This window comes from Oncorhynchus keta, chromosome 22 (genome assembly GCF_023373465.1).
Source record: "Oncorhynchus keta strain PuntledgeMale-10-30-2019 chromosome 22, Oket_V2, whole genome shotgun sequence".
In the NCBI taxonomy this organism is placed as follows: Eukaryota; Metazoa; Chordata; class Actinopteri; order Salmoniformes; family Salmonidae; genus Oncorhynchus; species Oncorhynchus keta.
Window position 1 is genome coordinate 24,358,197 of NC_068442.1, and position 15,872 is coordinate 24,374,068.

At 44.3% G+C, this 15,872-nt stretch overlaps 1 protein-coding gene across 7 annotated transcripts in view; it reads left to right on the forward strand.

The window, feature by feature from the left end:
* Positions 1–15,872, forward strand: part of LOC118401217 (S phase cyclin A-associated protein in the endoplasmic reticulum-like) — a 101,646-nt gene that overhangs the window by 35,066 nt on the left and 50,708 nt on the right. For all 7 annotated transcript variants that reach the window (XM_035798537.2, XM_035798534.2, XM_035798535.2 and 4 more), the window contains 3 exons: positions 2,843–2,979; positions 9,252–9,314; positions 9,453–9,579. In XM_035798537.2, the coding sequence (XP_035654430.1) occupies positions 2,843–2,979; positions 9,252–9,314; positions 9,453–9,579 (327 nt within the window). The remainder of the gene's footprint in view (positions 1–2,842; positions 2,980–9,251; positions 9,315–9,452; positions 9,580–15,872) is intronic.

Here is a 15,872-nt window from a genome sequence, read left to right on the forward strand (position 1 = left end):
GGAATGAAAGATTTTTAATTAAAATGAAGATGGTTGGCTGAACTGTACAGGGTTCACTACATAGTTTTTCAGTGAAGGCGGGCGGCAGATGCCCCAAAGCTTCATATTTAGTCATCTTCTCCCGTTTTGAAGGACTCTCAAATTAAATGGAGGATACAATGATTATCTACAGGACTGGATTGATGTGCAGAGATAACGGCTAGGATTGCAATCACTCTCTTTACTTAAACGTGTAAGTTGTCATCTGTCCTGTTTTAAGATGATATAGGAAATGTCCAGGACCCCTCGTGTTAGACATGTTGGATTTATATATTGGCGCAAAAACACCAGTGAACTCTCCAATGGACTACTCATCCCTCCCCAGCCCCTCTCCTGCACCCTCAGCTGGGCCTCTGACGGTGGGGCTGTGGGACTGACCTGGGCCTCCAGAGGGATTGCTAGGCTGTGGTGAACTCAGGCCTCTCTCTGGGTATAAGAGTTGACCTCCTGGAGCCAGCACTAAATTAGGTTCTTGTTGACGATGAATCCCCTCTGTTGGCCAGAGAGCCCTTTTGAAATACACAGAGTGCCGGCTGATGTTACCCCGTCTCTGCCAGGCAATCAGAAAGAAGTGTAAAGAGTTGGAAAGTCTTTTCAGTAGTCGAAGGAGTGAAGTTGCGGTTCAGATTTCCTGAAAGACAAAAATGTAATTGAAAGAGGTGTTAAGGAACGGCGTGCTAAAGAATTAGGTGCTCAGAGGACGTAGAGAACAAACGTTATTATATTTTGGGATTGTTATCAGTCTGTAATCTTTCATCTTCATGTGTACAGTGTTGCTAGTGCTACAGGACTTGAATGTCACAAAGCATTCAGCTCCATTTGAAAAATAGTCCCGTGAACAGTTGCTTAGATGGTGTGTAACTGGATTCAGTATGACATCACATTGTACCTAACATGACATACAGCTGTCTGTTTCACACCAAGTGTGAAAGCCAACTTCGTCTTGGACAAAAGAGGTGGTGGGGAAACATATCACTTCGATTGTGCCTGTCTCTAAAGAGGCCTGTTTTCTGGGCACTGTGGGTGTGTAATGTTTAGACAGCTCTCTGGTTACTCCCTCCAGAATGGAACACAAGAGAAGCCGTGTGTGGTAGGTATTGTGAAGTAGCTCTGCCCTCAGGCCTGGCTCTGTGGCCCATTGTCCTCCTGCTTCAGCCAGACACCTGTCTGTCACACTGCCTCATCAGATCACCTGACAAGATACAGAAAATCACTAATAGTTTTAAGTTCACGAATAAGTATTAGGCTATAACATGATAATCTTGATTTCAATTAATTATGTACATTAATTTATGTTTAAGCTCCCTTTCAAACGGTCTTTGATGTGATTTTGAGATTAGTAATGTCTTTGAGGTGTTGCCGAAACAATTCTGTTAAGTAAACGGCAGTAGCACAGGAGTGGATAGGCTCTCAGGGAGAATACTGAACAGCTGCCTCTCAAGCAAGGCAGAGCCACGGTCATGACTGAAAGGCTCAGCTGAACAATATTGCACTACACATGTCAGCACACAAGTGCTTATTTTGTATCTAACTCATTCATGAAAGACAGGTGACATTTATTCGATATGTGTTCAACTTCCAGTGAAAAATAGTTTAGATTTTCACGTGATGTTTCCCATCAGTAAATACCCTAGATGTTTATTTTTCCCTTCAATCCCTTTAAAATCATGCTATCATTGATTCACCTGCCACGTCACATTGTATTCCTGTTAGGCCTGTATCTCTACTTATCTTAGCGGAGCTACTTTCTAATCACCCTGAACCTCAATCTGATTGATCAGGTTGGTCACAAATCAATAAGTCAAACAAATAAAGGAATAAGAATTGATTCTCGGTCCTGTTTATGATTGCTATTATGACTCCTGGATTGCTGAGCGCTTTAGCACTTGGTTAACTGTAGGTCTTCTCTAGTTGTGCTTATGATGACAACACCTGTCTTTCAAGGGTTTCATCTGAAACCCCTATTCAAGCAGCAGGTGCACTGCCAAAACTTGACAAAAAGGAATGGAAACGGTTATCTTGTGGGACCATCCCATCCTCTAGAGTTTTTGATGACAACATAATTGGGTAATTGGTTTCTTGCACATACATCATGTTCTTTTAAATTGGATTACCTCTCTCTGTCTCCTGGTGGAGATATCAGCTTGATCTGATCTGACAGGCCTGGTGTGGTGCACACTAGACTGGAAGCGACACCTCTTTCCCCTTCAGCAATACCATGGGTATGTGGCTTCAAACGAACAGCAATTGTTGCAGATGCCCTGATAATGACAGGATACAATTGCTCTGCCCAGAGGTGTATATGCCACACAATGGACACACATCTGCCATTTCAATGGATAAGCTTCTACTTATAGCAGATTGCCTGGGCTTAGATTCAACTGCTTATTTTTTTATTGTGATATGGACATAATTTAGCTACATGTATATTATGTTAGAACAGGTTTTGTGTTCTCAGTTTAACTGCCTACAGCTTTGAAGATCCTTGCTTTAGTTTGATAGACTATCCACCCAGTCTATGATATCCTTGTGGTGATATGGGTGACTTCACAAAGGGGACTGCAGGCTATATTGAAAATATTTGTGGGTGCTGGCAGCAGGTGACTCTCAGTAGCTGGATGTTATGTCTACGGAAGGGAATATGGGACCCTACATAATTACTCCTGTCCCATAAGGCCCAATTCATTGTCACACTTTTGCACTTTTCTGTTGAACCCTTTTTCTTCCTCTCACTCCTTGTGTGTCCATCTCACTTTCAGAATGAGCTAATGAGATTGTAATTAAACGTTTTCATGCATTTCAGGAGCATCTTTCCTTAAAGAAGTACATAGTGGACATTGTGATGGACAACACTGTCTCCTCTGAGAGTGTGAAGGATGGAGAAGAGAGGCAGAAGGCACGCAAGAAGGCAAAGAAGCTCCGCACACGCATGAACTCCAGGTGATGCATCCATCTGTCCCCTCTCTCTCTCTCCCCTCTCTCGTTTCCAGCGAGAAGGCGCTTTATGAGTGACAAGGAGATGGAGAGCAGACGTTATGTGCATCACAGCTGTCCAAAGAATAATACTGATGAGTTAAATTTATGGCCACTTTCTGTGATTGAGGAGAAAAACGGGGAATCGATCTGAGGGCCCAGACTTTCACCTGTTAAGAGCTTTCCCCCTAATTGCTGCCACGGTGCTGCCAAAACTGAAGCCTCCTTCGGTGTACAATAGTATGTTAAAGTATGTGTAAACCATGCCTATTTTTCTTTCTCCGTGCTATTGATTTTTAAATGAAGTATCAAAGAAAATCAATAGTAATCAACAAATAGGAGGCAACGTGCCACCGTGTCGGATCCCAGGCATGGGCTCAATCAGTTTAGTAGCCGGTCACAACAAGGGAGGGAGGATGGGGTTTGGGGGCAGGAGAGGGATACGACAGAGTACAGAAAAAGTTGTGGGATGAGCTATTTGTCACGGGGCAGGTTGGAGTGTGGGGGCCTGGGGGGGTGCAGCACCAGAGATGACATGTGTCTCTTACTCACACACAGTCCTGTATTGTAGTCACTTTTATTACCAAGACACATTGTGATGGATCCATGTTTGCTATGAAGTCTATTTTTAGCAGTGCTCGCTAACATTTTAACTGAACACAGTTCTCCCTTAACATTACTACTGTCACATTTATTTGTATTTTTATTATCCACCATTTTTAAATAATAGTACTTTGCTTTCAGTGAAATGTATCATTTAGTATTGCTGCTGTTACTTCTCTTATGGAAGGGTTTGGGGCTGAGAAAACATCAACATAATCTGTCTGTTCACTGTCACTCCCAGGCACAGCCCTCTCTCCAGCCTCAGCCCCAACCCGAGCCCTGCTGAGACTAGCACTCAATGGCACAAGGCTTTCAGAGGTAGTAAATAACACAAAGCCCCTGCTAGCATAAAGGTGAGCAGCTCCACCGCTGGGTGGAAATGAGCCGTTTTATTGAAGCGTGGCAGGGTGTCTGTAAAATGCAAGAAGTTTTCATTGGACTCTGGGGCGGGCTTGTACTCCCCATCATAAACTACTGAACACAGTTTAACCCAAATGTTTGTGGTTTGGCTGTCTTTCCTTCAGTCATATAGGGCTGCTTTTCTTTTAAGAAAATATGCTGTTGAAAAGGCATGTAAGTAGCATGTCATTTTGTCAGGATGCGTTCTGGACTTTAAAACAAGGATTTGGAAGTGTGTACCTGCTCCTGTAGGGCAAGCTGTTTGGCTGTAGCCCACTGTGTGTGTTTCCTTTGGCTGGGAACAGAGTCCGTAGTGTGTGAGTGGAGCTCAGAAAGAGGTGGGCACACAAAGACACCCCTGTGTGCAAGCTGGAGAGGTGATCATAGCCTTACTCATTTCACCCAGTGGAGGAGCTGGAGGGGTCCATATACACATGCACACCATGTTCCTGTGAGATGAGGCCCAAGGTAAGCCACTAGAGATTTCATGCTCATCTAGCCAACTTACTCCTAGTTTAAACAACCTGTCCCATTTGGGTGCACAGTGTAGAAGTCCACTCCGACGATTTAGCGGACGGTTTAGCTTCTATCCGTAATGCGCAGTATATACAGGAACACAGCATCAAACAGTATATATACACTTAACAGTTTAAAACTGAATTGGTTATAGGTAGATATTTTAACAGCATTGGTTCTCTGCCAGTTCAGATGAATAAAGAAGCTTGATTAGTTGATTATTAGTTATGCATTGTAGATTTGTGCTTTTTCCTTATTGCAGTTTACTAATATTTATAGCCGCAGCCCATTTAGCCGTGCCTGCTGCAGATCATGATGAATGGCTCAGCAATTGCTCCCCGTTTAACATGGGTGTAAACCTGTCAGAGATTAATATTGTAATATCAGACAAACAGGCCAGGTATAGTTCAATTTCTGGTGGAAGCGAGGCAGCAACATTTTTTTATTCAGTTGTCTTTGAGGACATAGTAAATAATGTGATAGAATGATGGACCTCAGTCACCCAACTAGCCGTTTTGCTGGTTGGTTTACTCAGAGTACATACAGCGTTTAAGCACCCTGACCTTGGCTTTGAATATCTCAGGGTAATGCCTCTCAGGTAATGCAGTTTATGGTGTTTTCTCTCTGTAAACAAGATTTGTTTTTCATACTTTCGGAAACGACAGTACTAATAGTATTTCATATTAAGTTTGTGAAAGCATTGTGAAAATGCATACATCCTCGGTTAATCCTGTAATCTTTGTGTGGGAATGTACGTACCCATTCACCTACAGTGACGGTCTACTCTAGAGCCCAGTGAGTGTGATCGAATTACCTTCCATTAAGCCCTCAAAATGTATCCCTCTACAATCCTGTATACCAGCCATACCAGGCTTCAAAATTGAGACCAAAATACTGCCATTTTTTTTACCCTCTGACTTGGAAGTGCGATACCACATTTTTGTTTTATTGGTCGCTAGGGTGCCATTGCATGTTTTTGGTTGAACATTTCTTAACCTACCCGATTTTAAATGTTGACTGCAAAATAGGCCTACCTGGCAGAATGATATCATGATGGTTTGTATCAATCACGGGACATTTGATGCAGTGTGTATGTGTGTGTGTGTGTGTGTGTGTGTGTGTGTGTGTGTGTGTGTGTGTGTGTGTGTGTGTGTGTGTGTGTTTTTATAAAAAAGTGTGATTTTTGACAGTGGAAACCTGAAAACACTAGAAACTATAACAACTGAATTTACCAAAAGATAAAAAGACACCCTTTTTGAGATTGCGCAGAGGTTTTTATTTTTCCCTCCAAACAATCAATGTAAATATGATATTGCCAAGTTAAAATGTGATTGTGAATGGAGGGTAGGTCATTATGGGCTACTTGCTCAGCCCACAAATTAAAAATAACATTTAAATGCTGTGCGCATCGTACTCTTTCCCGGGCTAGTATTCTTTTCACTCGGGCCTTTGGCTTTCAGTTGGTACTGGCCCGGTGTGCTACTGGCAAATTTTACATGACTGTCAAGCCTTGCAAGGGCATACTAATTTTAAAGATGGCTAGTCATTATTAGGCTGGTTCTGTATGGAATGCAGGTACATTATGGGATACAGGTCAGGCCATTTTCTGGTTGTCATTATCCATAAACTGAAGAAGTTAGTGAAAAACAGGTGGACCGCTGTCCTGATCCGGACCCAGAATGGTGTCAATGCGGACGGTGTGTTCCAAAACGTAATGCTATTGAATTGTGATAGTAGGATGCACAAGGTACAATTTCAAAATGTGTTAGTACATGGGCAGTTTTCCTCTTGTCATTTACTGACAGACCTTATGGTAGAGTGGCCAGATGGAAGCCATTCCTCAATAAAAGGCGCGTGGCAGCCTGCTTGGAGTTTTCCAAAAGCCACCTAAAGGACTCTCTGGTCTGATGAAACCAACTCTTTAGCCTGAATGTCAAGCGCCATGTCTGGAGGAAACCTGACACCATCCCTACGGTGAAGCATGGTGGTGGAAGCATCATGCTGTGGGGGTGTATTTCAGTGGCAGGGACTGGGAGACTAGTCAGGATCAAGGGAAAGATGAACGGAGCAAAGTACAGAGAGATCCTTGATGAAAATATCCTCCAGAACGCTCAGAACCTGAGACTGGGATGAAGTTTGACCTTCCAAAAGGACAACGACCTGAAGCACACAGCCAAATCAACACAGGAGTGGCTTTGCGACAAGTCTCTGAATGTCCTTGAGTGGCCCAGCCAGAGCCCGGCTTGAACCCAATCGAGCATCTCTGAAAGTAGCTGTGTAGCGACGCTCCCCATCCAACCAGAAAGATCTTGAGGTTCTGCAGAAAATAATGGGAGAAACTCCCCAAATACAGGTGCCAAGCTTGTAGCGTCATGGCCAAGAAGACTCAAGGCTGTAATCGCTGACCAAGGTGTTTCAACAAAGTATTGAGTAAAGGGTCTGAATACTTATGTAAATAGGGTGTTTCAGTTTTTAAGCTTTAACATATTTACAGACATTTCTAAAAAAAAAAAAACGTATTTGTCTTTGTTATTATTTGGGTATTGTGTGTAGATTGACGGATTTTGATATATATTTTTTCCAATTTTATGGTAAGTCTGTAACGAAACAAAATGTGGAAAAGTCAAGGGGTCTGAATACTTTCCGAAGGCGCTGTATATAATATATTTATATTTTAAAAATGAAGATCGTTTGCTGATGCTAGTCGGCTGTACCTGCACCAAAACTCTGGGAATTTTCAACATATAGCTTGTTCTCCATCTTCTTTTTAAAATGGTGAGCCAACATTTTTTCCTCACTTTTATTTCCCTGACTGATCGAAACTCATTTTCCCAGGCTCTCTTTTTTCTCTGCACCTCCAGAACGTATTCACACAAAAATATTGGTTAACATGATTTTTGAATGACTACCCCACGCATACAATTATCTTTAAGTCCCTCAATTGAGTAGTGAATTTCAACCACAGATTCAACCACAAAGACCAGGGAAGTTTTTCAATGCCTTTGCATAAAAGGGCACCGATTTGGTTTAATAAAGAAAGAAAGAAAAGAAAAAACTCCCTTTGAGCATGGTGAAGTTATTAATTGGGCTTTGAATGGTGTGTAAATACTCCTAGTCACTACAAAGATAGTTGTCCTTCCTAACACAGTTGCCAGAGAGGAGCGAAACTGCACGGTATTAAACCATGAGGCGATTTTAAAACAGTTTAATGGTTGATATGAGAGAACTGAGGATGGATCAACAACATTGTAGTTACTCAACAATATTAACCTAAATGACACAGTGAAAAGAAGGAAGCCTGTACACAATAGAAATGTTCCAAAACACCCTGTTTGCAAAAATGCATTTATTAATACTGCAAATGATTTTATTTTTGTTTTTAAAGCTAACTTTGAGTACAAAGTGTTATGTTTGGGAAAAATCGAACACAACACGTCACAGAGTACCACTCTTCATATTTCCAAGCGTAGTGGTGGCTGCATCATGTTATAGGTATGCTTGTCATTGCAAGGACTTTTTTTTTTTAGGATAAAAAGAATACAGCTAATAACAGGCAAAATCTTTCAGAAAACCTGGTTGACAATGGGAGACAAATTCACATTTCAGCAGGACAATTACCTAAACCACAAAGCCACATCTACACTGAAGCTGCTTACCAAGATGATGGGAGCATACATTTCTGACTGTTGCTCATTTGAGATATTTCTCTGAGGGATAGATGTTTGCTAATTAACCTTAGAAATAGTAAACATTGGTAACTCCCTAGTCAGTTTACCTAAAGCTTTTGACTTCGCTGGGACTACACAACCTTTCATTTCTGGGTTTAATTCTGAGCTGGATTGACATTGACAGTGTTTATGATCTCCTCTATCTAGCTGATGCTAATGACTTTAGCCTTGTTCTGTCAAAATACGTCTGGTCCTCTGGGGAAGCTCCACCTGTCCTCTTCTGGGATCTGTTAGTTTATCAGCTGCTTCCTGACCGTAAGACCTTATGTCTGTTACTGGGATCAATAATAGCTCTTATCTGCTCTGGGATGCTAACTGACTGACTGTCTGACTGATGGACCGAGATGTTCTGTGTGCTACTAGTAGAGCCTGTCTTCTTTGCCATGTCTGCTGGTCTGGGGCGGCAGGGTAGCCTAGTGATTAGAGCGTTGGACTAGTGACCGGAAGGTTGCAAGTTCAAACCCCCGAGCTGACAAGGTACAAATCTGTCGTTCTGCCCCTGAGCAGGCAGTTATCCCACTGTTCATAGGCCGTCATTGAAAATAAGAATTTGTTCTTAACTGACTTGCCTGGTTAAATAAAGGTAAAATAAAAAAAATAATGCCACAGAGAACAGTCCTGATGACCTCCATAATCTGTGAATGTCCAGGATTCAAAACACTGATGTATTTGCTACCCAAGTTAAAGCATACCATTCATATTTATTTAACAATACAGTTGAACAGAGAGTGTGATATGCCATTGTAAAGTGATGAGGGTGGAGTGTCATTGTGAATGAAAATAGTAGGTTGCAATGAGGCACTATGCCCCTGTAGAATTAATGCAAAATTATTTTGAGCCAAGTTACTGGGGGAAGAGTTGACAGGCAAAATAAACACTGTCTTAACCTGACCTTTTTCTGTTCCTTCAGACTTTTCATCCTCCCCTGCATTTTTTATGAAAACTGGGGCACTCTTTTCCTCTTATTCAAAGAGTTCTTCTGTTCTTCTGTAGGGCAAAGGAGTATGAGACGGCAATGGAGGCAAAGACAGTCCCCGACTCCCCATACAAGGCCAAGTAAGTTCCCAACTACACGTTTATGCATTCTATCTCTTCTATTTAACTGTAGTGAATAGTGATACAATGATAATTATGCGTGGATGAATAAATGGATGAATGACAGGACTTAACCTCTCCCCCTCTCTTCCTCCCCAGGCTCCAGCGTCTGGTGAAGGACTTGGTCAAGCAGCTCCAGGGCCAGGACAGTGGTCAGTGGGCCAACACCAGGGTGTCAGGCCTGGATAGAACCCTGGGAGAGATCTCCCGCATCCTGGAGAAACAGGTCCATCACTAGCACCTAGCTGTAACACACTACTGAGACTTGCTCCTTGTCTGCTTGTCTGACATTCTGTCAGAGCTTAGAGTCAGAGTGTGGAGTGGTGTTAGGGAGGGAGGGGGGCAGTTCTCTCAGCTGCGTTCTGTTTGGCTGCAGCTCTATCTGTGTGTCTCTCAGTCCTAGTGTAGAGTATCAGTTACTCCCCAGCTCCTTGCCCGGGGTTATTTGTAATGCAGGCCAGATTAGCTATGTGTTTTCATTGGCCACATGTTACTAATAGAGGAGCTACCCATCACTGGACAGGCAAACATTTGTATGCTTCAGAAGTATTTGTGGGTTTATACAATTACATAAGGTTTTCCTAGAAGATGTAATCCAAAGGATCTCAAGTTACAATGGAATATAGGCAGGAGTCTTCAGCTTTTTCTCGCCGAGGGACCCGCTCCCAGGCAAACCATCGACCCAGGGACCCTCATCATACGTTAGCAAATAAATCTACAAAATCATCAGTCGAATGATAATGGCAAGAAGGAGTAATTAACCTTTTTAAATGAATAGATTTGTTAGATGGTTCTTTATTATTTTGACCTTCCCACATCACAATTGGAAGAGGAAGTGTAAATTCTAACATGGTCTATAAGCTCGAAAGGTAACTCAAACACATTTTCACTAAGAGCAGCTGTGTAGCTGGTTAAACAAAGGTTAGCCATGCATGTCCAAGTCAAGAAAGCTTACCAGCATCCAGCTGCAGTTATCACACTGGTAGCCTATTTATTCATGGATGCTTTTTCAAAGCCTATGTCAGATATTCCAGTGGGTGTATTTGGCTCCAATCAGAGTAATTTGCTCAATATTAGGAGTTGAATAATAGTCATCTTCATTAGAAAGACATTTTTCTCTTCTACTGTAGGTATGTTATTCTAAATGTGTTTATTATGTTGCTAGAAATATTCAGAAACACATTTAAATAAATAAAAGAAAACATGTGCGGACCATTGACAGTCAATGCTTATCGAGAAAGCTATGAATGACAGACATTGATGACAATAGTTGACTTAAATCGATGTTAGGAATATAAGAGACACCCACTGTAGAAGATAGACTTCGTTGGATGCCATTTTAAGGAGTTGAACTGCGTTCTATTGACAGTGAAGCCCCAGCACACCCAGTGTATGTTCATCAATAAGGGGGATGAATGGAGCACCTGTCACTGTGTTTGTGAAGGGCTGAACCTACAGTGAGTGACAAGCCATCATTCTCCTGCCAAGATGCGGTTCAATGTATCATAAAGCACACTGTGCATTTTGGTGGGCGGGAGGATAGAGAGATGATGGTGTCTGGTCCTTGACAGGGGGAGGGGTGGAGAGGCTATTACTGAATTTCCCCAGAGGGAGAGAGAGGTGGCAAGGGTGGGTGGCACAGCACAGCAGCACAGTGTAATTGGAGAGGAGGAGTCCAGTGTGATGGTGTTCAAGCTGTCGCTAACAGGGGGGGGGCTCCTCCCCTCAGCTCCATACTCTCCCTATGGGTGGTCGGGGGTCACTGGGCCAGGAGCCCTCCTCCATTCAACACTGGTATTGGTAGGTCAGCCAACTCTGTTTGGGCTTTACCGTGTGGTTAAAGCTCTTCACATATTTATAGAGCATTAAAACAATTGAGGAAAGCCCTACTCTGCACTAGTTTTGGTTGTGTAGAGGTGTGGAAGAGCTTAATCTAGACTTCATTCCGTATGGCTGTTAAACTCCCCCGTTAGCCCAGAGCAGAGTGAGGCCTGGACTGAGGGGGATGGGGTAGGACATGGGGGCCAGCCTGTGAACCAGCCTGGGAGGCACTTCCTCCTCTAATCCCTGGACAAAGTCAAATAAATATAGTCTCCGTCAGCATGGGTGTCTGCCCCCTGAGTCGGGACCGTTTAGATTATTTGACCTAACAAGCATCTCTCGTGTGTAATTGACTCACCTAGAGATTTTGTTTTTCTCTACGATATCTGATTCAGTCTCCACTTTCTCTGCTAATTCCTTAGACAACACCCAACACTCCCCCCTCCAAGGCAGTCTTAGTCAGGCTAACCACCCCCCTCGCTGCTGCTCTCTGGGCTGGGTCTAGTCTCCGACCCCAGCACGCCTCTCCCTCTGTGACCACTAATGGTTTATTTTGTGTCAAAATAGATATTTTTGTTGGGGAGTGGAGAGCTTTTCCTCTCTATCATTTTTCTCCAGTATAATTTCTTAACTTTCTCCTCTCTTACCTTGGTAATGAGCTCACATATTTACACACTGGCCCAAATGTTTCTCACTGCTTTCAAATAAAGGCTGGCCTGAGATGGACAGCGTTTATGACACTTGAGGGACTGTCAGAAACACTGCGCTCTGAGAATGGAGACTGTATTTACATTTTCATTTGCCAGCTGTTATGGGCTGGTTGGGCTCCCCTTCGTAGCCAACCAGTGACTGGTTCTACCTGGGATGTGGAGGTGGGGGAATGAAGTAGCAGAGTAACAACAATATGGGGCCTGAAGGAGCCTGCCTAAAGTTGATGGATGCAGCCAAGATCAGCTGTGTCCAGATTTTGTGAAAGGCCCAGGTTCCTGAGTGGTGCAGCAGTCTAAGGGACTGCATCTCAGTGCAAGAGGCATCACTTCAGTCCTTGGTTCGAATCCAGGCTGTATCACATCCGGCCGTGATTTGGAGTCCCATAGGGTGGCACACAACTGGCCCAGTGTCGTCCGGGTTTGGCCGGGGTAGGCCATCATTGTTAATAAGATTTTGATCTTAACTGACTTGCCTAGTTAAATAAAGATGAAAAAATGTATACACTACCGTTCAAAAGTTTAGGGTTACTTAGAAATGTCCTTGTTTTTGAAAGAAAAACACTTTTTTGTCCATTTAAAATAACATCAAATTGATCTGAAATACAGTGTAGACATTGTTAATGTTGTAAACTACTATTGTAGCTGGAAACGGCATAGGTGTACAGAGGCCCATTATCAGCAACCATCACTCATTTACATTTACATCATTTACATTTAAGTCATTTAGCAGACGCTCTTATCCAGAGCGACTTACAAATTGGTGCATACACCTTATGACATCCAGTGGAACAGCCACTTTACAATAGTGCATCTAAATATTTTAAGGGAGGGGGGGGGGGTGAGAAGGATTACTTTATCCTATCCTAGGTATTCCTTAAAGAGGTGGGGTTTCAGGTGTCTCCGGAAGGTGGTGATTGACTCCGCTGTCCTGGCGTCGTGAGGGAGTTTGTTCCACCATTGGGGGGCCAGATCAGCGAACAGTTTTGACTGGGCTGAGCGGGAACTGTTCTTCCTCAGTGGTAGGGAGGCGAGCAGGCCAGAGGTGGATGAACGCAGTGCCCTTGTTTGGGTGTAGGGCCTGATCAGAGCCTGGAGGTACAGAGGTGCCGTTCCCCTCACAGCTCCGTAGGCAAGCACCATGGTCTTGTAGCGGATGCGAGCTTCAACTGGAAGCCAGTGGAGAGAGCGGAGGAGCAGGGTGACGTGAGAGAACTTGGGAAGGTTGAACACCAGACGGGCTGCGGCGTTCTGGATGAGTTGTAGGGGTTTAATGGCACAGGCAGGGAGCCCAGCCAACAGCGAGTTGCAGTAATCCAGATGGGAGATGACAAGTGCCTGGATTAGGACCTGCGCCGCTTCCTGTGTGAGGCAGGGTCGTACTCTGCGGATGTTGTAGAGCATGAACCTACAGGAACGGGCCACCGCCTTGATGTTAGTTGAGAACGACAGGGTGTTGTCCAGGATCACGCCAAGGTTCTTAGCGCTCTGGGAGGAGGACACAATGGAGTTGTCAACCGTGATGGCGAGATCATGGAACGGGCAGTCCTTCCCCGGGAGGAAGAGCAGCTCCGTCTTGCCGAGGTTCAGCTTGAGGTGGTGATCCGTCATCCACACTGATATGTCTGCCAGACATGCAGAGATGCGATTCGCCACCTGGTCATCAGAAGGGGGAAAGGAGAAGATTAATTGTGTGTCGTCTGCATAGCAATGATAGGAGAGACCATGTGAGGTTATGACAGAGCCAAGTGACTTGGTGTATAGCGAGAATAGGAGAGGGCCTAGAACAGAGCCCTGGGGGACACCAGTGGTGAGGAGACAGATTCTCGCCACGCCACCTGGTAGGAGCGACCTGTCAGGTAGGACGCAATCCAAGCGTGGGCCGCGCCGGAGATGCCCAACTCGGAGAGGGTGGAGAGGAGGATCTGATGGTTCACAGTATCGAAGGCAGCCGATAGGTCTAGAAGGATGAGAGCAGAGGAGAGAGAGTTAGCTTTAGCGGTGCGGAGCGCCTCCGTGATACAGAGAAGAGCAGTCTCAGTTGAATGACTAGTCTTGAAACCTGACTGATTTGGATCAAGAAGGTCATTCTGAGAGAGATTTTTTTTTAATTTTTTTTTATTTATTTCACCTTTATTTAACCAGGTAGGCTAGTTGAGAACAAGTTCTCATTTGCAACTGCGACCTGGCCAAGATAAAGCATAGCAGTGTGAACAGACAACACAGTTACACATGGAGTAAACAATTAGCAAGTCAATAACACAGTAGAAAAAAATGGGCAGTCTATATACAATGTGTGCAAAAGGCATGAGGAGGTAGGCGAATAATACAATTTTGCAGATTAACACTGGAGTGATAAATGATCAGATGGGCATGTACAGGTAGAGATATTGGTGTGCAAAAGAGCAGAAAAGTAAATAAATAAAAACAGTATAAAAACAGTATGGGAATGAGGTAGGTGAAAAAGGGTGAGCTATTTACCTATAGACTATGTACAGCTGCAGCGATCGGTTAGCTGCTCGGATAGCTGATGTTTGAAGTTGGTGAGGGAGATAAAAGTCTCCAACTTCAGCGATTTTTGCAATTCGTTCCAGTCACAGGCAGCAGAGTACTGGAACGAAAGGCGGCCAAATGAGGTGTTGGCTTTAGGGATGATCAGTGAGATACACCTGCTGGAGCGCGTGCTACGGATGGGTGTTGCCATCGTGACCAGTGAACTGAGATAAGGCGGAGCTTTACCTAGCATGGACTTGTAGATGACCTGAGCCAGTGGGTCTGGCGACGAATATGTAGTGAGGGCCAGCCGACTAGAGCATACAAGTCGCAGTGGTGGGTGGTATAAGGTGCTTTAGTGACAAAACGGATGGCACTGTGATAGACTGCATCCAGTTTGCTGAGTAGAGTGTTGGAAGCCATTTTGTAGATGACATCGCCAAAGTCGAGGATCGGTAGGATAGTCAGTTTTACTAGGGTAAGCTTGGCAGCGTGAGTGAAGGAGGCTTTGTTGCGGAATAGAAAGCAGACTCTGGATTTGATTTTTGATTGGAGATGTTTGATGTGAGTCTGGAAGGAGAGTTTGCAGTCTAGCCAGACACCTAGGTACTTATAGATGTCCACATATTCAAGGTTGGAACCATCCAGGGTGGTGATGCTAGTCGGGCATGCGGGTGCAGGCAGCGATCGGTTGAAAAGCATGCATTTGGTTTTACTCGCGTTTAAGAGCAGTTGGAGGCCACGGAAGGAGTGCTGTATGGCATTGAAGCTCGTTTGGAGGTTTGATAGCACAGTGTCCAATGACGGGCCGAAAGTATATAGAATGGTGTCGTCTGCGTAGAGGTGGATCAGGGAATCGCCCGCAGCAAGAGCAACATCATTGATATATACAGAGAAAAGAGTCGGCCCGAGAATTGAACCCTGTGGCACCCCCATAGAGACTGCCAGAGGACCGGACAGCATGCCCTCTGATTTGACACACTGAACTCTGTCTGCAAAGTAATTGGTGAACCAGGCAAGGCAGTCATCCGAAAAACCGAGGCTGTTGAGTCTGCCGATAAGAATTTGGTGATTGACAGAGTCGAAAGCCTTGGCGAGGTCGATGAAGACGGCTGCACAGTACTGTCTTTTATCGATGGCGGTTATGATATCATTTAGTACCTTGAGTGTGGCTGAGGTGCACCCGTGACCGGCTCGGAAACCAGATTGCACAGCGGAGAAGGTACGGTGGGATTCGAGATGGTCAGTGACCTGTTTGTTGACTTGGCTTTCGAAGACCTTAGATAGGCAGGGCAGGATGGATATAGGTCTATAGCAGTTTGGGTCCAGGGTGTCTCCCCCTTTGAAGAGGGGATGACTGCGGCAGCTTTCAATCCTTGGGGATCTCAGACGATATGAAAGAGAGGTTGAACAGGCTGGTAATAGGGGTTGCGACAATGGCGGCAGATAGTTTCAGAAATAGCGGGTCCAGATTGTCAAGCCCAGCTGATTTGTACGG